This window comes from Podarcis erhardii (genome assembly GCF_964252035.2).
Source record: "Podarcis erhardii genome assembly, chromosome: 13".
NCBI classification, from domain to species: Eukaryota; Metazoa; Chordata; class Lepidosauria; order Squamata; family Lacertidae; genus Podarcis; species Podarcis erhardii.
Window position 1 is genome coordinate 42,041,780 of NC_138502.1, and position 25,661 is coordinate 42,067,440.

A 25,661-nucleotide genomic window follows, 5' to 3' on the forward strand; every position below is an offset into this window, starting at 1 on the left:
ATGGATTCAGATCAAGTTTGAAGAGTGGGTGCATCGGACTGTGTGTCTGTAGTGCGCCTCCAGAGACAAACCTCTCTACAATCTCCACCCTACGGCAACTATGATTACTGTAATCCTGTCTGAAATGTGTTGTGAACATAGCAGTCATCCTCTGTATGGCCGTACCTGTAAGCAGGAACAGATGTGAGGTTCATTTTGCTGTGGGGTGATCTCAGCTTCACTTTGGCTTTGCTCCTGTAAAGACACACATACAACCTCCAATTTGAACATGTGATTGCTTCTTGTGGTTCATTACCCCCACCTGTGCTTTACACTTGCTCTTGTATTCTTTCAGTATTTGCATATTCATCCATTCAGGTTTTTAGAGTACTAAAAGTTTCAGTGCAGCTATTTCACACAGCTCTGTCCCAACAGTGGTATGCATGCAGGTTTGTGACTTAGGGCTAGCTAATCAGTGCTACACAAACCCAGATTCTACTGAAGACCAGGACTAGAGATTATCTCAGATCCTGGAAAGATGATGTGTTAGCACAAATGCAGTGACTAAACTCCCACAGCGAGGTCTAAAATCATATCCATCAAGATGCAACCCCTCATTTAATTACAGTACATCTCTACTTCGAAGTTTTTCTGTCAAGGTTCCTTTCTTTAGCAGCCTCCCAAACACAAAGGTAAAATGGTTTTCATTTGTATGTATATGAGATTCTTATCTAGATATTGGATAGCTCAGTTTGTTAAGAGTGTGGCGCAGATAATGCCAAGGTCGCGATTTCGATCCCCATACAGGACAGCTGCATATTCCTGCATTGCGGGGGGGGGGGGGGTGTATTGACTAGATGATCCTCAGGGTCTCTTCCAACTCTACGACTCCAACACGGAGAGCCAATAACCAGAGGTGTCTGTAAGACTACCTTAAACAAACTGTGCCATCTTTTACCAATGGAAACTGAAGCACTACTACCCCAGTCCCCCTGGCCACACAAAAACTCACAATCAGAAAACAAATAATGTACTGCCAACTGCTCCCATGACCACAAATATGCCAACGGTATAAGTATTTGAAATGGGAGCTGATGAAGCCAAGAAGTGTACAGTGGTACCTCGGGTTAAGTACTTAATTCGTTCCGGAGGTCCGTTCTTAATCTGAAACTGTTCTTAACCTGAAGCACCACTTTAGCTAATGGGGCCTTCTGTTGCCACTGCACCGCCGGAGCATGATTTCTGTTCTCATCCTGAAGCAAAGTTCTTAACCCAAGGTACTATTTCTGGGTTAGGGGAGTCTGTAACCTGAAGCATCTGTAACCTGAAGTGTCTGTAACCCAAGGTACCACTAGTTTGCAAGGAGCCAAGATACATGGTGTGTTATCAACTCATAAGTCAAGGTGTAAACTAAAACTGGCAAATTAGCTGAGGAGCTACACCTGGAAACCATGTGTCCCCATCCCCTCCATTCCACCAGCTAGATATTTGAAGCAGACGTGCTGAACACAGTAGTCAACCCAATATTTCCAAGTGTTAACCATTTATAAATAAGTACATTTTTTTTCATACATACAGTTCATTGTACAGGTTACAATCTGTATACATTAGGGAGGGGCAGGGGAGAATGCATTCTTTTTGAACTTTTTCCACGTCTATCTGACAGCTCACATGTACAGACAATAAAACTCTGCTCAAGCAAGTACAGTGAAGGGAAAGAAACACATTTCTTTCCTTTTATACAGGAGTGGCCAAGAGTCTTAGCTGAGCGCAGGGGTTTGTGCGGCTGCCCTGCTGCAAAAGATCACAACTGTGTTGGTGATTCAATATATCAGTAAGAGAACAGAACATGCAATTGAATATTATTATACTGTACAGAGAAAATCCTTTACATCAGAATTATAGAAAAGCTAAAAGGAAAAAAGAACTCAGTGTCTTCCCAGCAAGTGTCTTGAAGGATGGCAAACCTTAAAGGTTTTTTTTTTCTTTAATACAAAGGAGTGCTGTGTTACTGTACAGAGGCAGACAAGGCAGGCAAAATGCTGCAATGCTCATAGGGAAGAAAATGCAAAATGAAAGAACACCATCGGAATGGAAAACACGTTTGAACTGGTGCAAAACATTCATCCCCTCCAAAAATACCCCAAACCCTGGACCTATACAGATCAGTGCCTCGCACTCTGTGGAAATGTCAGTATCGGTAAATAACAGTGGGTACTCCTAGGAAATGGACTCAGGGTCTGGTGCATGTCCAGGCAGAACAGATTTGAACTGCCCCACCTTGCTCACGGACTCAGTGTGACTGCAGCCAGAAGAAAAAGCATCATCTCTCTCTTTCCCTTTCTAAGCAAGCGTAAAAGTGCAAAAACCTCGTTCCGTTTTCCCAGTAGCCTCTCGACTCAGAAGCAGCCCCAGGCCAGCGGTGTCTGCCTTTCTGTGGGGAAAGCAGTTCTGTGGAGAAGATCCCAAGGAATTCTCAAGAAGGATTACAGGGTTTTATTTGCCAGGAGGGGCCTAGTCTGGTATAGCAGGTGGATTATAATCAAGAACTGCAAATGTAATAGCCTGCTATGTAATTTCAGCCCTTAATATGTTTTTGTTAGGGGAGAAAAATCATCCAGCAATTGAGTTCAAGTAATTTGGGGGGGAGGGAGAGCAGTTCAGGTTTTCCACCCCTTTGTGCTTGTGCCCCAAATTCTTCCTTCGCTTTCCACAGCAACCATACATTTAGTGAAGGCAACTAACATGTCAAAGGAGGTACATTATTTCTCGTCCCCTTCTAAGCCCTTTTTATAAGCTGAATTCCGGTAGATGAAGGCCCTGGGACTCCCAGCGTATTTAAGAAGAGGGGAATGGGGAGAGATGTCGCCTGCCACCCAAGAGTTTGCAAGGGGCCACCTTAAGCAGAGAAGGAGAATAATTTCTAGGCACGCAGTGATGTTCGTTGCTTTATGTAAGGCGTGGAGAAGCTGGCACTTTGGTTTTTACTAGACGACTTGGGCTTTCAAAATATGTGCAGGCTTCGCCCTCCCCTCTTTCTCCGCAGTCTAATGCTTGTAAGAAGAAATACATGTAATAAAAGAAAAGCAGCCTTCAGGCTTAGTATCTGAAAGGAAACGGTCTCCTTCCCAAATGTTCTGCATATGTGGACAGCCTCTGCCTCTTGGAAACTGCAACAGCAGGCATATTTTCAGCCACTCTCAAATAAACTCTAAGTACATTTCTTACAGCTAGCAGTAGAGCCATGTTCCAAGCTGATAGCTCTCTTTCCCTGGAGCAAAGCAGACCTTGCAATGTATTCAGACTCCCATCCTATTTTAAAGAGCCAGCTCAGACTAGTTGGGTGGAATCCAGCCAACTTTTACTCAGGAGTAGGCCCTCTGAAATGAAAAGACCTAATGGAGTCATGCTCTTTAATTTCAGTGAGCCTATTCTGAGTAGGCCTAGTGCTGAATTCCACCCTGTTTCAAATTCCCAGGTGCCAGCATCAGTTTATAGGCACCCATGTGGCGAGACCCCGGGAGGCAGACTCAAACCAGGGTCAAGTTAATTGCTTGAATGCAATTAAAGTACAGCACACAAATTTCTTTGGTATGTAAACAGCAGCCATAGTGAAGCCTGCAAAACCTTGAGACTGTGGCAGAGGGTGGAGAGAAGTCTCTAAGTGTGCCAAAGTCCAGAAGGTGCTCTTTACATTTCAAAGAAAGACTCCATTGGCAGCTTTCTAGAATTTGTTGCTGGGACCAAAGTGGAACTCCCCCTCCTGGTCCCTATGGTTCTGAGGCTGCTCAGATATGGCAGTTATTAACATAACAAACAAAAACGTGCTTCTTCACTGCATTCACGCAATTAAGGAGAGGTCTACCTTGGTCTTCAGAGAGAAGCAGCTGGTACTGCTTCGAGAGCCATAACACATACACCATAAACCTGCATCTAGATTATAGCTCTAGAATAAGCCTTCCACTCAGCCTAGAAGCTTTCTGCAGTGTTAGAATGACATGAAGTGGTGGCATACGCAGGCATACATTCAAAGCAGAAATGCCACTGGACTATTTGGTGTGTTTGTGCGGATAAAGAGAGTTCTAAAACTCCAGCTTAGAGAGGGAGACAGGTGCAGTTATTTTTACATGGCCCTTAAAAAAAAGAAAAAGCATCTGGGAGCCTTCAGGGTTGGTGGGTGAGTGTTAAGCCATTCTATCACACTTTCCTGAGTAGAAAAAGCCTCACTTGGAAAGGCATTTGAATTGCAGAAAGGACAGCGAAAGAAATTACTTTGTGCTCTATCACATTGTATTTCAGGAGAGGACACAATGAGCAACCGAGGTCTAAGCCAAGAGCAAAAACAGAAGGAACTGCCTCCTGCCAACTTCTAAGACAAAAAACGGCTCCTATTTCAGCTGAGATGTGTGTTACCTGGTAACTAAAAGCAGTCACAATTAAGCCTCAGGTGCTCCTAAAGAGAATTGCTAGGAGATCAGTTCGATTAAGTCACAGCAAATGTTTCTCTTTATATTGAAAAAAGTACTTCGCCTTTTGATGCTTATGTACAACAGCTAATACTTGTGCTATATATTTTGAGTCATTGCTTCTGTTTTAATACACTAAAAGACGAGAGCTGTTCTGTTGTATTTCTAATGAAGACACTGATCACACTTAAATAACCAGCACTTATCATAGTGACAAATGAAACTGTAAAGTGCACCCCCCCCCATTTACAAAGAGAGTAGGTGACAAACCCATCAGTGCAAAAATCCTGTGAAATCACAACACAGTACCGAGGGGGGGGGCAGAGAGGAGAGAAGAAGAAGAGGGGGAAACCCTGCCCAATGGAAGTATTAAAACCTCGTTTTGGATGTGCATGCCATTTCTTTCACTAAACAATAAATGTAAACAGATATGGTACTGGGAACCCCATGGCAGTGAAGAGCAGAGCAAAGCAGCCAAATTCAAGAACTACAGCATTATGCCATCAAGAAGATTCGTATGTTGGAACTGCAAAGGTGATCGGATCGGCATGACAGCAACATTGTTCCTCCGCCTCCCGCATGGTGGAGACAGCTAAATTTGGTTGCGTTTCTCTACTTGCTTTATCGGGAAAGACAGCAGGTTAATGCCTCACTGCACTCCAGCCATACCAAGCAATTTGGTGCGAGGATCTTTTATCGTAGCCCAAAAGGCAAACAACAACAGAAACGATTAATTTGACCTTCCACTGTCTGCTGCAGTAAAATGGGTTCTATCTTCTGCATGATACAAGCAGTTCCAAAGTAGTTGCCACAAATCTCTTAAGGAAAGGAAAATCACCGATAAACACATGCAAACATATTCTTGTTTGGTGGTGTGTATTCCAGTTTTTAAGAGTTTAAAGTAATCTGTCTTTATAAAGCAGGAAAAAATGTCTAAGACAACACTAAAATCATAAGGATGATTCCCTACATATAGCAAGTGCAGGGGGGAGGTTATCAACCCTTTTTTACTTCCCCAGGACAACAAAAGTAACGTGTGGGGAAAGCAGGAAATAGCTTTATCCATCCCCAAAATAAAGGAAAGCAAATTTGCACCTTCTTTATATCTTGGGTTATGTATGAAAGCTCCCTCCCCCCTCTCTCATACACACACTCACAAGAGGGTACAGCACTGTCCCTTTCAACATGCAAGTTGAAACAGCGGAAAAGCATATTCCCGAAAAATGTAGCTGCCAACCTCTGGACTTGCTGGGCACCAGTACACCTTGGCAAGCCCCATAGCAGCAGAAGAAATTATGCTAACACCTCTTTTGCTAAGTGTTTTCTATTACTGCAGGTTCTGGAATACAACAGTTAAGAGCTGGAAAAAAGATGTACAAAAAGAGTCCTAAGGAAAGATCAAAGTAAAAACCAAAGTAAAACAAACCCTTGAAAACATCCCCTTCGCACTCAAACAAGGTCTACTCGTTCTGAGAATGAAAAGATTTCCTGAAACTGTTACGTTAATCTCTTTTGTGTCTCTGAATTCCAGGACCTTAAAGCATAAACATATTGTCAGTAACACTTCCAGGTATGGAACCCGCCAACCTCACCTGAAGGTGCAAGCCTTGCTATTTAATGGAAATGCCTTTTCTAATCACTTTTCTATTTATGGAGAGGGACTCCTGAGGACAGCAAATGGACTTCAGAAAGAAGCCAAGTACTGAAATTTAATCACAGGAAGCAAAGGGTATGTATATACCTGATTTATGTTTCAGAAATCATTGTATCCTTTTGCACATCCTGATAACAGAAATGAGGAACTCCGCTTCAGCTGGGACAAAAGACTAGCCGTCCAGGGTTGGTGCAATCACAGCGTGGAGGGAAAAAAAAACCCCTGCTTAATTAACAGGAAGCCAGCTTTATCCTTTGTCCAACCAAAATGAAGAAAGGGCAAGGTGTGATTTTGCATTCCTTTGTGTCCCTGCCATTTCACTGTACCTCTGATGATCTTTTGAGCACCTGCATACATTCACGGATTACCTACAGCGGCATGAATCTGAAAAGCCCTTGCTACTCAGGAATGACCTTTAATTGCCCTCAGAACTCCTCGCCATCATTTTTGTCAACATCTGATCTTCTCCCACCCAGCTCTGCCTTCTGTATTTGGCCTGGAAAAACATCTCCAGCTTCTAACACTTAAGAGAATATTCCTCAAACATCAGTATTGTATTGGTCTAAATGACCCAAGTCGCAGCGCCCCACAACCAGAGAAGAAGAGTGGAAGAAAGTGCTTCACTCCAAAAGTGTCAGCCAGAAAAGGAATGCCGAGATGGCTCAATGGGTCTCTAACTCAGGAAGCATTGCTAGGAGTGTACTAATACTGACTTCTAGGGGGAGGGCATTAACCGTCACAATGGGAGTGCCTGTACAAATTCTGCTTCTCTTTCTCAGTTCCCCCCATCACGCTTTCAAATGATAGGACACCTCACAGTTTATAATGAGCTTTCTTGATTTGGGAACAATACCTGGAGTGTGAATCGGTAAGGTGCTGTTCCATTAGGAGGACAAGCCCACTGATAATGGACAGGAAGTCCGATATACAGACCGAGGTAGCCGCCCACTGACTGGCTGAAGTGGAGAGAACTTTGATTTCTCCCTGAATATTTGTTCAACTGCCTCAGAGGAAATCAAAACAGTATCATTCCGAACATGCCTTTCAAAGCAATGTTACCCGTGCAAGTCCATACCAACAGATTGGCTGGAAAGGATTTTGAAAAATTCACAACCATGAACCCTTAATACTAATGTTCAAGCCTATCACACCAGATAAAGCAGGATGGGTTTTATGCATAGCTCCTCACTGTATTACAAACAAAATAAAAGCCCCATTCTGTGCAGGTCAACAAGCTCTTTGGACACAACAAAACAATGTGGACAGCACTGTGCTGACTGAAAGAGTGCAATTTCCAAGTCAAAAGGGCTCAGTACTCTGGAGGAAAATTTAGTAAGTGTTTCAAAGCCTATATTCAAACCAATCTGAATTTTGAAATTCGCATTTTGTTTTTTCAAAGAGCTGGTTACCTCTCTCGAGCGATTCCTTCTAGGTCAGCCCCAACACCGTGTACTAACATTGCCTAATTGACAGCTGAAGACATGTACAGTGCTGGCTTTATCTGAGGTCAGCTGTGTGCAGCAAAGGGTTTGGAGCATGTCTTGGACTGCCTCATTATCACACAGGGAAAAAACCCTAGTTGGTGGCCTGCTAGGTGAATGAAAAATTGAAAAAGGGAGGAAGGAAAAACAGCAGTGTAATGTGGGAATTCAGCCGGGAAAAGTGTGCTGAAAACAAGGCTCTTACTCCAAGACACGTCCGTTTCACACATTAGACTCCACAAATGGTCTCTTTGGTTTGATAGGGGATGTCTGTCCTTGCCTGGAGTCTCTGGAGAGTTGCCTATAGAGGTTGTCCTGATACGCCTGTGCAACAGGCAGTGTCCTGGCCACCTTAACATCGGGATACGAAGAGGTTTGGCTAACTCTCTCTAGGAGGTCTCCTCGGGAGCCATTGGCCAATATCCCATGTGGGCTGTAATAGTCGTCTTCCAGCAAGTGGCCATTCTGTGCATTGTTGGTTTTGTTATAAAAGGCAATGCTGCTGATGGAGGAAGGCGGGCTGAACGTTTCTGGCTGGGGGAGGTTTCCTGGGGACGTGGGGCTTATGACGGTATCCACTGAAGACACAGCCCAGGTTCTGTTCTGTTGGTGCAGGTGGGGATACTGCTGAGTCCGGGCCGTTTTATCAATGATTCCCATGAAAGGCGTGGTCCTGGAGCGAGCAGGCTCACTGGGGTAACCGCCCTGCGTTGGAGAGACTGGGGAAAGCTCATCACATGACCTGTCATAGGCTGGCTTAAGGGGGATTTCCATCTGCTGAATAGAAGCAGAAGGGCGGAAGGGGGGGTTCAGATTGGGAGTGGATGAGATGCTATTGCTGGAAGGGGAAAACCGGAGGCCAACACTCTGAGAATGAAGCAGAGGCCTTGGGGTCGGGGGGTGAGGTTTGATTTCATTGGGGTTTACTGCCATGGGCCTTCGTATCAAGTGAGAGATATCTGGCGAACCAAGCTGGCTAGTGGGTAGGGAGGAACGTTCGAGATCGAGCTTTGTGTGACAGACTGGGTAATAGGAAGCTGACTGGCTGCGCCCGATCTGTGGGGTCTGGTTGTATCTCATCCCACCGCGATAGGCAGAGGAAGGCCTTTGTGGAAGATCCTCTTTAGCCAGCCCTCCATGCTGACAGATGGCCCCTGCACTGAGACTGGCCTGAACGTGCTGCATGGGCCGTCCATCCCCCACTATCCCCCCAATGGAGCTCTGGTAGACCAGGCGATTTTGGCCGGCAGCCATTTCCGTCGACGCCGACTGGTATTTGCTGGTCACTGAATGGGCCACCTGGCCGTAAGTGCCCGTGGGGATCACAGTACTGCAGTGCACGGCCGAACTTGGCTGGTTGCTCCTGACAATCTGTGCCTTGGCAGGCTGCAACCTGAGCCCTTGCTGGGGGACTGCAACAGGCAGCGGAAGCATCTGGAAGGACCTCTGTGTCATTTTGGAGAGTGGAGACTTTGGCCGACTGGGAAGTTGACTGATGCTGGGTTCCTGCTGATATCGTACGGGTGAGCCGGACTGAGCCCTGTAGACACTCATGCTATCTGCTGGAGGGCTGGCTCGGTACTGAGGGCCTCTACGAAGGGGAGAAGGAGGTGGGCTTTGATACTCTTTCCCTTGGCTACCTACTGGAGGTGGGCTAAAGCGGTAAGACGAGGCTTGGTGAGCAGGAGATGTGTGTGCTGGGCTTGGCCTATAATGGGAGTTCTGGTGCGTTGGGGAGAGTGCTGGGGAGGTGGGCTGGTACCCTTGCCTTGTTGGTGACCCCACAGAACTATTTGACCTGAAGTCAAACACCTGATGTGAGCTAAGTGGTGAGCTGGAGATGTAGGCAGAGTCTCGGTGGGCAGGAGAAGAAGGTGGGCTCTGGATGATGGGCAGAGTTTGGCTCGGCCGTGACTCCGTCTGCAAGCCAACAGAAATGTTTTCTTCTACATCTTGCTCAAGGTACTCCTCTTCCAAGATGTCCTGCACTTCATACAACTCTTCGTGCTGCGTTTCAGGTTCAGATGCCGCAAGAGGCTCTTGCTGTAGTTGCGCCTGTGTCTGTCTGCACTCTTCCTCCACCCTCATCAGCAGCCGTTGGATCTCACGGTTGTTCGGACAGAGCTTGATGGCCTCGTTCAGGTCCTCCAGCGCTGCTGAAAACTGCCTGCTCGACCCAAGAGAGGGGACAAAAAAAAAAGAAGAAGCAAAGTTACTCTGGATCGGAACGGATTTGGGAAGACTTAAGCAACAAGTTTCTTGCGAAGAAAAGCATTGCTAGCCATGGTGGGGAGGATGTTCCGTGTCCTGTAAGAACCAGATTCTTCAGCCTTTGGCTGTTTCTTCCATTTCCACAGCAGAGGACGCAAGCCAGTTTTCCCAAGATTGCTCTCTTGGAAATGAAGGGAACAAGGAAGGCAACTTTATGGTATGCAGGGTAGGTTTAGCTGTGCCCCTCCAACTATTTAAGGTCTGAGCTTAAGCCCTTACAATGCTCCGGGCAAGTGGCAAGCTCTGGCCTTCCTGCAGCCAATGCATTCTGCTCTGAGCATTGTTCTCTTGGGAATGAAGGGAACAAGGAAGGGAGAGAGTGCCTGACACAAGCCCACAATGCCTTTGGCTATCTTTTGAGGAACAGAAGGGTGGGGAGTTTGGGGGGAGGTGGGTTGTCATTTACAGGGACACTGGTAGCTTTTCAACAAAACAGTCATCTACTCGAATGTGATTGCGATTGGTAGAGAATATCCTCTACGCCCTTCATGCATTTCGTTTTATTGTTTGGTTTTTAAAACACAACAATTTCCCCAAGCCCCAAAACTTTGACCTCCCCTGACTGCTGATGCTAGGAGGCAAGGCATGGTATGGCAAGGGAAGGCTTTTTCTTTTCTTTTTTTAAAGTGGTATAATGGACCCTGAGTGAAGAAATGTGGGAAAGTCCCAGAAAGGAAATTGGTTGCCAATTTATTGCAAGCAGTGGGGAGCCGAATATGAATGCATAAAAGAAGGGAAAGTGTGGCTCAATTCATAGAGCTCTGTTTCTGGAATGGAAGTTTAATTATAGCAGTGAGAGACCCAGACGAGGGTTTATTGCCACTTCAGTGGGTCGTTCTTGAGCTGAGAGGTTGAACTGCAGGGCCTCCAGCTCAGCAGTGATGATCAAATGGGTAGTAGGTACAAAAGAAACTCTGGAACAAAACAAAGCTCCAAACAGTCACAGCAGGTACCCTACTCCATGAGCTGAGCAAAGAGGCTAGCAGTGGCTGAAAGGCAAAGCTCTCCAGTCAGTTCAGGATTCTGAAATGTGATCCCACCTGCAGCAGATGAGCCAGGCCCCTTTAAGCACCAACCATAACACAGATGAGATACAACTGGGTCCCACTGCTTTCACAGCAACAACTAATTTCGAGCACAGAGCAGAGCAATCTCTAGTTAACCCCCAAACATGCCCTCCAGTTGCTCAGCTGCTGCATGCTTCAGTGATGTGAATAAATCTAGCACTGACAGAATGCTCTGAGGACACTATGGTCCAACTTACAGAATTACTATATTTGGAACTGTGGAAGGTGCTCAGCTTAATGGAAGAGGGCGAGTTTCTTAACCTGGTATTTCTGAGGGTTAGAATTATAGTCTCCCTTGGGCAATCCCTTGCTGTCAATTCACTTGTGTGGAATGGGGGCGTTTTTGGAATGTGTCACACCCAAACCTCAGGAGAACAGAACCTTTCATTTCTCTCTGGCTCTCCTCTCACCTGCTGCTGCGTTTGGCCCTTGCTCTTGCATAGTAAGCTTCATAAGATTTCGGTTTCAGCTCCAGTGCTTTAGTAGCAAATTCCTCCGCCATTCCAAAATCCTGCCATCACAATAGGTGCGTAGATAAGTCATTGAATATATACACACACAGAGAATTTGGGAAGAAAAAATAATAATATGACATGGAAATATTTTTATATGTGGACTTGGTATTTTCCAACACTGACGTCATGTCACAGATAGCTGGTATCGAGAGATCCAACCCTGTTTTGTGAAGTTACGAGGTTATCCACTCCCAAGCTGAGCCTATAAGGACTCAGTTCGTTCCTTGTGTGTCTCTTCAATCGGTCTGCTGTCACTTGTGTCTGCCCTGGAAACCTTGCTGGATATATGATTCTGTCAATTCGACAGATCTTTAGTGTATGTACTTATTGTTAATCTTCTCCCTGCACCGCTAATCTAAAAGTGCAGCCTGGACCTTTACATTGGGCACTGTTGGAAACAGAACTTTCCATCAATCTGCTCTTCTCATGACCTTTTTTTTTGGGGGGGGGCTTCTCTTGAACTGTGTGCTAAAGGAACACGTGAAGGGGTTCACAGCTGCACAGCTTTGCCCCTTGCCAGTTTCAATGCTGGCTACTCGCCCTGCAAACTGTGATTAGGCCGAATGTTTCGGTGTAGGGCACCTTAACACGGCTGCTGACTCTGGCTGGAGTGGGTGGCTGCAGTGAAGCTATGCAACACAACCGTACGATGAGGGCATTCAAGTAAGCCTCTTCTTATACAGTAACTCTGAATTTTTTATGCTAACCAATAAAAAGGAAGAGGCAAACCTTGGAAAGGTTAAGAAAACCCTTCAAAATGGTCTGGATATGCTCAATGGGTATGTTTGATTTTATACATACATTTTTAGTTTCTTGCTTCTCTTCTCCCTATTAAAGCACTCCCTAAACAATTTCTGCAAAGTGTTAATGTAAGTTAACTCTGTTTCTTAGCTCTGTGGCCGCACTTAACAGATATGATTAAAACATGTCTATTCTTTAAAATGTTTGCATGCCAAATCCTTGACTTTAAATCCAAACGTGTAAAGCTTTATTATATATGTTGGCTTCTATATTGCTGAGACATTGACTGGATTCCTAGCATAAACAGTATTGTTTCACCCACTTGTAAAAACACTTCCCATGCTATGTTTTTAGACACAGGAACAGATTGCCGCTAACGCAAGTTGTTGCCCAGCTCCAGGAGGAGGATGGGAGGGTGTGGGGGTATGTGTTTCTGATTCTGAGTCACTGCTCTAAGAGAAAGCAAGAGCTTCAGAAGGCTATGACAGCATTTCAAGTCCGACAGCATCCTCCAATCTGCACACATACAGACATTGAGAAGAAAAAAAATCAAAGAGAGCTATAACAGCTGTTTTTATATAGCGATGAATTTTTAATTGCTTGAAATTAATCTCAAACCATTGGCTTGGCTGTTTCAGAACTGTAAAACGCCAGTGCTCTGTGAAGGACAACCAGGTTACAAAAAGGTGGAGGTTTTCAAGGCCATTCCAGGAGTCTGGGAAAGAGTCTGGTTAGGGAGTGGTTTAGGAACAGGAAAGGGAGCTGGGAAAGGATAATTGCCAGGAAGGGGCTTTGAGAAGGAGGCCACTTACATTCATTTTCCTCCGGCATCTGGAGAGGTTGAGAAGGAGTGACACCTTCAGTTCCCGGAAGGTTTTCAGGTCCTCTCCAAACCCTTCTCGGGGGAACTTCTTCAGAGCATACTGGTAGCGCTGGGCAGCCTCCTTCACTTTCCCTTTCTAGCAGAACGGCAAACAGGTCAAAATGCACCACTCAGTTTTCTATTTCCGCATTGTAGCAGTTATAAGACAATCACCGAAGACAGTTGAATGTGCCTACACAGTTGCATCAGAGGGATCTAGAAATAAGCATGGCAGCTGTCGTTCCTTGCCAAATGCAATTTGGCTGCATGGAAGTCTTTAAGAGAAAAGCTTTCCTTGGTAGATTGTAAATTAATTTCTAGGTTTCTTGTTCTGATACTGGAGGGAGAAAGCTTAGCACAGCTGAAAAGCTCAGACCCTAGAGAATGGTTAGGTGGGTTTTCTTAAGATGCCACTGAATTGACTCTCAATACTAAATACACCGGGTAAAGGTTAGCTCAAAGAATGATTGGGCACATCGTGGAAGTATGTCCAAAAGTATTGCACACATTGGTACTCGTCTGAAGTGACCTGGTCAATTACTTGTCCGTCTCACCATGGACAGGGGACCAACGAGAACACAAGTGACTGACTAACAACATGTGCCTGACAGTAATATAAACTGCCCAAAGGTTCCTGCCAAACAAAACCTCTTCCTGTACTACTTTGACATAAGGCTTAGAAAAGAGTGGCTGTCCCCCCCCCCACAGACGGCTGATTTCCCAGCTGAAGGAAATATTGAACTATTAATGGCCTCCCCACTATAGAAGCAGAAGGATTTCAAGGATGGATTTGGCAGGAAAGAGCCTCTTGCCCACAATACCACATCCAGTCCTGGAAATGGAGGGGTCAGTGCCAAGGGACCTCCATAATATCGTAAGAATAAGAATAATAAATTTTATTTATATCCCGCCCTCCCCAGCCGAAGCCAGCTCAGGGCGGCTAACAACACTAAAACAGTGCAACATTATAAAAACATTATAAAAATTAATTAAAATCAAAATTGATGGCAACCATAAACTAAAGTTTTGTAAAGATTGCCAAAGGAGGGAGTCAGGCTGCGCCCTGACCAAAGGCCTGGTGGAACAGCTCTGTCTTGCAGGCCCTGTGGAAAGATGTCAAGTCCTGCAGGGCCCTTGTCTCTTGTGACAGGGCGTTCCACCAGATTGGAGCCACAGCCGAAAAACTAGAGCCACAGCCCTGGCTCTAGTTGAGGCCAGCCTAACCTCTCTGTGGCCTGGGACCTTCAAGATGTTTTTATTTGAAGACTGTAAGTTCCACTGTGGGGCATACCAGGAGAGGCGGTCCTGTAGGTACGAGGGTCCTAGGCCGTATAGGGCTTTGAAGGTTAAAACCAGCACCTTAAACCTGATCCTGTACTCCACCGGGAGCCAGTGCAGCTGGTATAGCACCAGATGAATGTGATCTCGCAGTGAAGACCCCGTAAGGAGTCTCGCTGCGGCATTCTGCACCCGCTGGCACATACTTTTAAATTACCTGTCTTTCCCCCATTGCCTCTAGTTTCTGTATCTCAGGCCTATTGCCTCCAATACATCTCCTTTTATTCATCTATTTATTCATTCACTTTATGAAACCATTTATATCCCACCCCTTGCTGTTGCAAAAGGAGACACACCTTACAGTATCTACAAATTACAATTTTATAAAAACAACAATATACACTTATCAATCAAAAACACATGAGAATCAGTTAATTTTGTAGGTTTGTTTGGTTTATCTGTCAGATGCAGCAAAACCCTGCCAAGATATAATGGTTAACAACCAGCAGAAAATAGCAAGGGAGGAAACCAACTACAGTCATATCTTGGAAGCTGAAAGCCTTCGCTCCTGAATAAATCGGCTCCTGAGCGATCAAAACCTGGAAATGAGTGTTCCGGTTTTCGAACAATTTTTGGAAGCCCAACGTCCAGCGTGGCTTCCGATTGGCTGCAAGACACTTCTGAAGCCAGTCGGAAGCGGCACTTTGGTTTTTGAATGGTTCTGGGAGTCAAACGGACACCCAGAATGCATGCTGTTCAAAAACCAAGGTACCACTATACAACTTTCATGGAGCAAGGCATTCCATAAGCTTAGTGCATCTTTTTGTGTCTTCTGCTCATATCATCATAATATCTACATTGGATGGCAACATCCCATTGGTACCAGCAGAGGCTTTCCTCCCAAGGCAAGTAGCAATGTGGTGCAGAATTTTAGTTTTTAGTGCAAGGTATAAACTGTAGCCAAGCAGTAGATCAAGATTCTGAATTAACAGAACCAGCTTGATTCTAAGAAAGCTATTCCAGATATTGGAGAACATAAAAGTGTTTTGTGGTCGTTGCTACTGCTGCTGTTTTGCTTCACAAAGCCCAGCAATTTAGTCAAGCAGTGATGCTACGGACAATCCTGTCAGACACAGGGCTCAATGGGGTCTGAAGTTCTATGGACATGCTGACTGTATGCATTTAATCCCAATGGCCATGGGCAGTGCCAAGAGCAACAAGATCAAAACATCAAAAATAAAGAGATGTTCTACAGTGGCAACCATTAACTTAGATGTACTGCTGTGTTTTGGAGTAATGGGCACCTGCTGCCAGGGGATTCTGAGACTAGGGGATTTTTATTCATTCAGCAATTCAAGCTACTGTCAGGACTGCTTGTGCTAAAAATTACAAATTAACTGATGCACATGAATTGTGCAAATTAAGCACTTTTATATATACTTGCTCATTTGAATTCAAATTATTCAAATTAGGTTCTTTTAGCCGCTGAGAGAGTGCAGAATAAAGAAACATCATAGACTTGACACCCACTCAGTCACCCTGTGGCATAGTCAGAAGAGCAAGGGGAAAAAATGCTTTTTTTTAAAAATATGAAAGCTTAGGAACTGTTTTGATGCAATTGCAGCAGCAAAGAAATAAAGACTGATAACTAGATACAAGGTCGTTTACTGATACTTGGTGAAAAGCTCAGTTTTCCATCTCTCACCTTGTAAAACATGTCTCCTTCCTCCATCAACTTGCTCAACAGGATGACCATGATGTCTGGCTTGGAGGTGGCCATCGCCCAGGTTGCTGGACCTGTAGTGTACAGGATGCATGATGGGTAAAAAACTCATACAATGCAAAAGGTGGTAAGGGAGGAAAGCTAAGGTGGATAAACATCCTGGGGGGGGGGGAGAAATTTCTGCTGGAGAGAACAACTTGGTGCAGCCAACCCAAGGAGCGTGGGGTTCTCACAAGAATGCTTCAGACTAAAAACGCCTTTCCCTTGCAATCTTTTCTTTCAGCTCATTTGAAATGATTCGCAAATGTTGGAGAAGAAGGCATCAATATCCACCAATTAGCATTGGTGGGAAGTAAAGACAGTTACGTTCTGGAAAATGTGATTAGTGAAGAAATCAAAGGGTTTAACAAACAATATAGATCAATCTATGTAAGCTTTAAATATGGTATGCTACAGCAACCTGGATGTATTTGGGGCTGAAAGTTTATTTGCGGTATATTTGTGAACAGAGTTTTAAAAAATATTCGGTGTTTCAGAACAAGGCTCACTTCAAACAGGGCTTATACCTGCGAAGTACTTTGGATACACTCCCCTTCTATTGCAGTCCAAGATCCCAGTTCTACAGCTGTTTTATGTAGGCTTTTACAAATCCACCAAGCCTTCATGGTCTCACTTGGCAAGCTAATTGTCAAATAGGGGAGTTCTCAAACAGCCAGAAAGGCATGGGGAAGCATTTCAGAAGGCTTTGAGTAAAAATAAATAAATTGGCAGCATTTTAAAAGTGAATTAGGTCTTGAGGTCAAGTTATTCTCTGCAACAGTAAGGGAAAAAAAATAATTGTTTGAAGGTGAGAAAAAATGAAAACAGAGGGAGAGAATGCAGGCAGGCAAAACCATAGAAGAGAAAGCAGAGCTGTCAGACCACCAAGCTGGATGATGACAGCAGTGATGTATACCTCGTGGTCGACTCGGTAGCGTCTGACAGCCTTTGAAGAAAAGGAGAAAACAAAAAAGTTGTAGAAGAGGGAGAAAAAATGGATGACGGTGAATTTAAAAAAAAAGAAAAAGCAGCAGTGAGAGGCAGGCAGCATAGCAGCCAAGGCACCAGCAAATTCCCTTGTGACGCGAGGGGTTGTAGGGGAGTAGAGCAGTGCAGGCAATACCCAAACCTGGAAGCATCTACAGAGCAAGTAAAGCAAAAGCTGACAGCAGCATATCAGCACAGCAGCACAGGACAACCGTCGAAGTGGTGGTCATTCTCAGAGGAAAAACCTCATTAAGAGTTACTCCCCCAGTTTGCCAAGAGCTAGGCAGGGGGGAAATCCAATGTTCGATTAACACAACACAGCAGCCAAAGCACACAGGAACGCTGGCATTCTGCTGGTGAAACAGAAGCAGCATTCTTTCAAAACCGGACATGCCGTTTTCATGGGAGTGCTGCATGTCTGCACAACCTGGGAGGAAATAGGGCTCTTGAGAGATTCACAAAAGTGGGTTTTCTTTTCTTTGACTGTTCCCTACCTATCTTGGCTCCTTTCTTCAGTAGTGTGACAACAACAGAAGTATTGCGGCAACCCACTGCCCGGTCGAGGGGGCGCATCCCACTGTAATCCACATGCTCAATCATGGCACCGTGATCCACCAGGAACTGAACCTACAAATAAGCAAAAAATTGAAATCAGCATCGCCCTGGAAGTCATAGGCATTATGATCATGCAATTAAGTGCAGGTTTTTGACCTCAAAAGAACTGAGAGTGGGATGCTGAGCTAAAATGGCAACTATTTTTATTCCTTCACCTCATTTGACTCCTGAAGGCACTTAAGAGTTGGAATGAATCAAAAAGCCACCAGATCCAACCCCCGGCTCAAAGGTAAAACCACCCATATATGCCAACCACACACTCCAGGCCATACCAGAGAGAGCATATATGCCACACAGCAAATAGCTGCAGACTTCATTGTGTTGAAGTGTGATGTCTACTTTTGCCTGACACTATACTGTTGGGCTAAGGCCTGTTCTTTCTTTTTCTTTCAGCCCAGTACATTAGAAGCAAAACTCCTTCGGTGTGCTTTCCAAAAAAGTTGACCACTACTGTAGGATAAGAATTTGAAGGTGGTTTGTGGCCACATTCCTCAATTAGCTCAGTAAATCAACCACAGTATCCTCCTGGAGCAGCTGTACAAGTTATGGGGGAGTGACACCGCTTTGCGGTGGTTCCGGTCCTACTTGGTGATGCTTGGGGAGTGTTTTTCAGCCCCATGCAGCCTCCAATGTGGGGATCCTCAGGGTTCAGTTTTATTTTTTTAAAATAATTTTTATTAACTGGCCAATCACATCAAATTGAATCACATCGCATAAATTCCAAATTACAAAGCCAAATTTTTAAATTTTGTCGGGGGGAATCCATACTTCAAGATCCAAAGGGGGATTCAGATCATCTTCTTATTACTGCGTTAATGTCCAAATCAGTCCCAATCAGTCCAGACAAAGTTCATAATTCTATCCAGTCTTATCTTGGTGTTTCCACATCATATCTTGTTCATATAATTTCTCTTTTTCCTTTACGTTCTCTTCTGTTGGTCTCCTTAAGCCGATAAGCAAGTATAATGATCCTGTGTGGATTTCCCATTCCTCGAAACTAAGTCCAGATGGTTTCCATATATCTCCTTCGTAGATAACATCGCTCTTTCCATCATAAATTAGGCATTGTCACTCTTAAGTCCCACCGAGAAGTTGATTTCTCTCTTTCTCCTCCCAGACCCAAGAGCTCCATCAATGCCTCCCAAAATGGCGACTGCATTTTTAACTGCGTCATTCCAAAACTCTTAGCTTTCCAGCTTCGTCGTGAAACATTGCTTTGGTTCGAAAGTTTATCTCCACACAGTCTTAAATCCACAGCTTAAGTCCTTAATTTCTGACTCATTAGGGGAGGGGATTCTTGTTTAATCACATTAAAAAAAAGGAAAGGCAGGTTCCCCCCCCCTCAGTCATTTGTCGTACCGTATCTTGACGTATCTTCTCATATTTTATTCTTGTCTTGTTATCAGAGATCTCTTCTGTCAGCAGTCTTTACTCCCCCTTTTTCCTTGAAGTATGTGCAATTTATCTCGTCCAAATTGTTTCTTTTGAAGATTGTTGCAACTAGAGGCGCGGATCAGAGACAGCATCGAGGAGTGCCGGAATCCCACAGGAGGGCTTTGTGCCTAGTGCCCCCACCCCACAAATTCGGGGGTGGTATAGGGCACAGCAGGCAAGGGCCGTCCCCCCCACAATCCTGGGGGGGGGGTAAGGAGGCTAATTACCCCCATCATAGCCTCCAAATTACCTCGTGTGGGTCGGAGAGATGTTATTGTCAGCCATCTTCCGATGCACCACCTAGTGGCCCCCTCTCAGGGTTTAGTTTTATCTCCTATACCATCTACATGAAACCACTGAGTGGAGTTATCTAGAGGTTTGGAGTACGCTGTCAGCAATATGCCGATGACACACAGCTCTACTTCCTCTTTACATCTGCAGGTGAGACAGTAGATGTGCTGGATCTTTGTCGTGCCTCGGTAATGGACTGGATGAGAGCCAACAAACTGAAACTCCATCCAGATAAGACTGAGGCACTGTTAGTGGGCGGTTCCCTAGATGATGATGATGATGATGATGATGATGATGATGATAATTCATTATTTATACCCCGCCCATCTGGCTGGGTTTCCCCAGCCACTCTGGGCAGCTTCCAACAAAACACTAAAATAAAATAACCTATTAAACATTAAAAGCTTCCCTAAACAGGGCTGCCTTCAGATGTCGTCTAAAAGTTTGGTAGTTATTTTTCTCTTTGACATCTGGTGGGAGGGCGTTCCACAGGGAGGGTGCCACTACCGAGAAGGCCCTCTGCCTGGTTCCCTGTAGATCAGATGGATGGGAGGTTGCCTGCTCTTGATGGGGTTACAGTTCCTCCAAAGGAGTGGGTATGCAGCTTGGGGGTACTTCTGGAGCCTCTGTTGTCACTTGAGGCTCAGGTGGCCTCAGTGGTGCAGAGTGCCTTCCATCTGCTTCGGCTGGTGGCCCAGCTGCACCCCTATGTGGACAGGGCCAGACTAACTACTGTTGCCTATGCTCTGGTAACCTCAAGGTTAGATTATTCCAACGCGTTATACGTAGGGCTGCCTCTGAAGACGGTTCGGAAACTTCAGCTGGTGCAGAATTTAGCGGCCAGGTTGCTCAGTTTGAGCATATTACACTGATGCTGGCCCAATTACATTGGCTGCCAATTAGTTTCAAAGTGCTGGTTTTGACCTTGTTGTTGTTTGGTCATTTAGTAGTGTCTGACTCTTTGTGACCCCATGAACCAGAGCACGCCAAGCACTCCTGTCTTCCACTGCCTCCTGCAGTTTGGTCAAACTGCCTTGTTGTGGCAAAGGGGCTTGAATAACTCAGAGAGGCTATGAGCTATGCTGTGCAGGGCCACCCAAGACGGACAGGTCATAGTGGAGAGTTTTGACTAAACGTGATCCACCTGGAGCAGGAACTGGCAAGCCACTCCAGTATCCCTGCCAAGAAAACGCCATGGTTTTGACCTATAAAGCCCTAAACAGCTCAGGACCGCAATACCGCAAGGATCACGCTTCTCTATATGAACCTACTCAGACCGTCATCACCTGAGGCCCTTCTTCATGTGCCCCTTTCGTAAGGGTGGCAACATGAGAACGGGCCTTTTCTACAGTGGCTCTCCATTTGTTTTTTTTGTTTTTTTGTTTTGTTTTTTAATATTTTATTTAGGATTTTCTTGTTTTACAGAAGTGTAATGCCTCGTATTTCCCCCCCCCCCATGTAACATTTTTACAAATCCGTTTCATTTGTTGAGGCATTAGGGGGAGAAGGAAAAAAAAAAAAAGGAAAAAGAAAGGGGGTGGAGGGAGGGAAGATGGATGGGGGTGGGGTCAGGTGGTGGTGTTTCTATTATGCTTAATGTATGTAGAGTTTGGTGTCGTGGCTCTCCATTTGTGACATGCTCTCTTCAAGGAGGTTCAGCTGGTGTCTTCATACACTTTTAGGCACCAAGCGAAAATGTCCTCTTCATCAAAGCCTTTGGCTGATTAACATCTGATGCCCTTTTAAATGTGTTGTGGAGGAGGGAATCATTGGTTTGTTTTTGTTCTCATTTTTATGATGTATTCTGTGTTTCTTATTTTGTATTTTTATGTTGTGAACTGCCCTGAGATCTACAGGTGAAGGGCACTATACAAATTTAATTAATGAAACTATGTTTGCCAAGGGTTCTCCAAAGCTTGACATCATCCTGAACCTCCTCTCTTGGATTTGAATTCTACCCCCCCCCCCCAAAAAAAAGCACTTACCACTTCTGCATCACCATAAAAAGCAGCTAGATCCAACGGAGTGCGCCCATTTTTGTCGGCATGGTCTGTAGCAGCTCCACTCTCCACCAAAGCTCGTACTACTGAAAGGTGTCCCTTTAGGCAAGCCCAGCTGAGGGCAGTAAGTCCTTCTTTGTCCATTAGGGAAATGGAGGATCCTGGGGGAAAACAAAACACAGAGCAAGACTACTTAAGGGTATTTCCAAATACGCTAAACCCACCTGCAACTCACAGTGCCCCTCTTTAAGAGTTTCATTCCTGGAAGTTCTTTTTTTTCTTCCATGGAAGTGTGTGCCTTATTTAAGAGACTCTTATGTCCCCTGCAATATTCCATATACTGGCTGGGCAGGTATCTTTGGAGGAAAATTGCTACCAGCTAATATGCTGACATTTGAAGTGCTTACTTGTCAGACCATAAAGGTAATATCATTTGGAAAAGAATGACATGATAGTGCTGATTCCTAGAGAGAAAAAACAAAGGATAGAGGAACACACGGCTGGTGCAATCTCTATAGGTTGTGGCCAGCCAGAATAGCAGCATGATTTTGGTCATTTACGCCAATAGCTATTCTGCTGAGCTGAGATTTTCTGAATCTGTAGACTGGGGGTGGGATTGGCATCTGAATTGGGAAATCATGAGATGGGACATTTTGTTCACAAAGTTTCCACCCTGTAAAAAGTCAATCAACTAAGTAAGGCTATTCCACTGTAAATGAAACATTCATATAGAGCATCCTAATTCTGATGTGAGTCTAGCTTGCATGATTTCATCCAACGGTATGAAATTTGTGGAAATCTAACCTCAAGGTCTATCTTTGCAGTAATTTTGGAGTCTGCTTACACATACTTGGGTTTAATCTCAACACGACTCCAAACTAACCTTGTGCTAGTAAGAACTCTACAGTGCCCAAATGCCCTTCCGAAGCTGCCATCATCAAAGGAGTCCGGCCTTGTTTATCTGACATGTTAACATCTGCACCATGGGTGAGCAAGAGATCAACAATCTGAAAGCATACAAAGCAAGGAAGCATTGAGTACAAATTGTGCACAGTTTGAGAGCCATGAAAAAAATGCATAAGCCCCTACGCTCTGTACTCACGACAAGTTTCAGTTTGCAATTAAAATGTCACTATGCTACACCTACTTAAGTCTAGTACTTTCAAAATCGTCCACCTCCAAACATTCCTCATATATCCATTGGATTTACATTTAAGAAATACTTTTATTTAAAATGGATGTGAAGTTTTCAGAATGTTCTGCACATCCTTCCTCTAGATAAGGGGTGAAGAATCCTTTTCAACCCAACATATTCACACTCACAACCGCACCTGCTTCACACCCTATTCACAGAAATGCCTCTCTTCACACATTCACTCCTCATTCACACACACAGTGACTATACATTATGTTATTTTTACTGCTGGGGAAGGGGAAGGAGAGGCCAGTTAGGATTTTCAAATTGCAACATTCAAATGTTTTGGGCTTCCTTGGAAAATAGGTTCTGTGGCTCTGCCCAGCTTTGGCTCTCCCTCAGCACACCTTGAAAGGACACCTGTGCAGCCTGAATGCTCTTCCTCAGGGTGGGGTGGGGCACCTCCCAAGTGATCCATGTTTTCATCACCTACTTACTGGAGCAAGCTGTCTTTCTAGAGCCCCTCCCTGTAAAAGGTCCTCTGCCATTTCCCTCCAGAGAGACAGCAGACAGCATACAACAGTAGACGTACAGACTTGTTTAAATCTGCTCACCCCAAATTATTGGAGGTTGCACAGGGAAAGCTCAGAGAAAAAGAGAGTAAGAGAGAGAGAGATTGCTGAGGGGCTCAAGCTAGGAATCATGTGTACAACTGCACCATGGATGAGTGTGGAGAAAGAGGGAAAACCGCAGAGAGAGTGGAGAAACAGAGAAAGACATAGCAGCATATTCCATGTTGATTCTCAATGGAGGCTGCTAAGTGAGTTTCTGGAAGCAGAACAGAGCTGGTGAGGGGGTGGCAGAACAGATTAAGAGTTCACAGGGGCTACACCCAGCCCATGGGATGGAGGTTCCCCACCAATGGTATAAGCTAATGTATGGAATAGGCTACTAAGGTACACTCTCAGGTAGATTCTGGGTGATTTGAGCTCCCATCCTGCTGCCTCCATGTCATTTACCTTGAGCTAGCTGGTCCCTCTCTCATTTCCATATATAATGTATAATAATAATAATAATAATTTATTATTTATACCCCGCCCATCTGGCTGGGCCTCCCCAGCCACTCTGGGCGGCTTCCATAAAAACCAAAAATACAGTAAAATATCACACGTTAAAAACGTGTAAAGAAAACGTATGTTTTCTTTATCTATATCTGTGCATGCTGGGCTGTCTTGGAATAACTCTGCTGCAAAAACACTGGCAACCCCATATTTCTAAATAAATGCAGTGAACGTCTGAGTTACCAACCGTCATACCAACCAGAAAACACAATGCCAACCAGGGAACACACTTATTTATCAAATGTTAGGTGGGAACAGACTGGAATCTAAAAGACGGGTCAGGGGGAACATTATTGAGGTGTGTGGGAGAAGCCAAAAGGGCTACATGGAAGATAAAGAGTGAATTGCCTATCTTGGAATAGGCTAATGGGGCTTTCCACATGTAGAAAAAATTGCTTAAATTTGAATTGGAACATTTGGCACCTTTGGGGTAAAACATGTTCCTTCCAGCACAATAAATCTCCATCAGCATTTGTGAACCATAAGCTTTCTTCTAATGAGAGTTAGGCACTGTTTACATGAGAATCACACACATTTAAAGGAGGGAGGAAGAGCATTTGGTATGAAATGCTCTCTTTGGCAGTACGTCAAAGCAATCTCCCTTCCTTCTGCATTCCTATGAATGCCGCAGTTATCGGTTCCCTTGCTCCCTGTTTTGCATCTTGCATTCCTGAAGAACTCACATACATCTAAAAGCCTCCATAATTAAAATACAGAAAACTTCAGACAGGCATCTATCTATTTTTTAAGATGCTGTGACAACACCAAGGTATTGAAAATCGATTAGTGATCCTCCCAGGACTTCACCATAGGGAGACACATGTTGAAACCTCTCTCACGTTGTTGAGGATATCCCACCAAAAGGCCCATGTGATGTACCATATTTTTTGCTCTATAAGACTCACTTTTTCCCTCCTAAAAAGTAAGGGGAGATGTGTGTGCGTCTTATGGAGCGAATGCAGGCTGCGCAGCTATCCCAGAAGCCAGAACAGCAAGAGGGATTGCTGCTTTCACTGCGCAGTGATCCCTCTTGCTGTTCTGGCTTCTGAGATTCAGAATATTTTTTTTCTTGTTTTCCTCCTCCAAAAACTAGATGCATCTTGTGGTCTGGTGCGTCTTTAAGAGCGAAAAATACGATAAATGATACAGGAAGTAGCTCCAAAAATCCAAGCTTGTTACCTTATTAGGACAAGGACAGGCAGCTTTTTCCTCCCTCCCACTCCCCTTACCTGCCAATGGCCTTGTCTAACAGCACTGAATAAGGGAACGACTCCCCGTCGGTTGGGCTGGGCTACAGCTGCTCCCTGCTCCAGAAGCAGACGGCAAACATCCAGCTTGCCTCGTCCGGCTGCAGCAGTTAGGGCTGGAAGAGAGAAAAGACCAATCAGAATAAAAGAAAGTCTGCCGCCGCTGCTGCTGCATGACTTCGAGCCATGGTAAGCACCTAAGTGCTGTGCGATGGCTAAAGTGGAAATAATCCCTGCCTACAGGCTTCTTCTTCTTTTTTTAAAAAAAGAACATGATAAAAGGATTGTGGTCCAAAAATAAAAAAGGCTTTAGGTTATAATTTCCAAGATTCGCCCAAGAGATAAAGGGTAGCATAGACTCTGGAAAGAATTTACCCCTCTTCAGGCATTATCCAGTGGCCAAGGGAACGAACACACTAATTCCACCTCCTGCTACCATTCCATGTTGGAGGGTATTCTCCGGAAGCAGGGAGGCTCCTCTTCCCCATGCATTTCCCCAGTTTTTAAAATGTGTGGGTAGTCTCTATGAGCACAGAAAACTCCCCAATTCAGAAGATCATCCTTCAACTGGGGACGGGATGGATTTAGCGTGCTCACTCCCACGGCTTCCCTTCACATGCTTAACTGACTAGAAAACACATTAAATGGGGTTGTTGTTGTTGTTTTTAATCTGCATCATTCATGGTAATTGCTATATGTTAAGTAACGAGACGAGGAAAGTTCAATTCTCCACATCCAGGTTAAGTTATCAGAGA

The 25,661-nt window shown here is 44.7% G+C and overlaps 1 protein-coding gene across 1 annotated transcript in view; it reads right to left on the minus strand.

Annotated features, from left to right (window-relative positions):
• Nucleotides 1-7,438: 7,438 nt before the first annotated feature.
• Nucleotides 7,439-25,661, minus strand: part of TANC2 (tetratricopeptide repeat, ankyrin repeat and coiled-coil containing 2) — a 193,527-nt gene continuing 175,304 nt past the window's right edge. The window contains exons 21-28 of the mRNA XM_081837550.1: nt 24,889-25,022; nt 22,287-22,410; nt 21,389-21,564; nt 17,558-17,690; nt 16,020-16,111; nt 12,987-13,133; nt 11,329-11,429; nt 7,439-9,747 (exon numbers count right to left, since the gene is read on the minus strand). Of these exons, the coding sequence (XP_081693676.1) occupies nt 7,803-9,747; nt 11,329-11,429; nt 12,987-13,133; nt 16,020-16,111; nt 17,558-17,690; nt 21,389-21,564; nt 22,287-22,410; nt 24,889-25,022 (2,852 nt within the window). The 3' untranslated portion in view covers nt 7,439-7,802. The remainder of the gene's footprint in view (nt 9,748-11,328; nt 11,430-12,986; nt 13,134-16,019; nt 16,112-17,557; nt 17,691-21,388; nt 21,565-22,286; nt 22,411-24,888; nt 25,023-25,661) is intronic.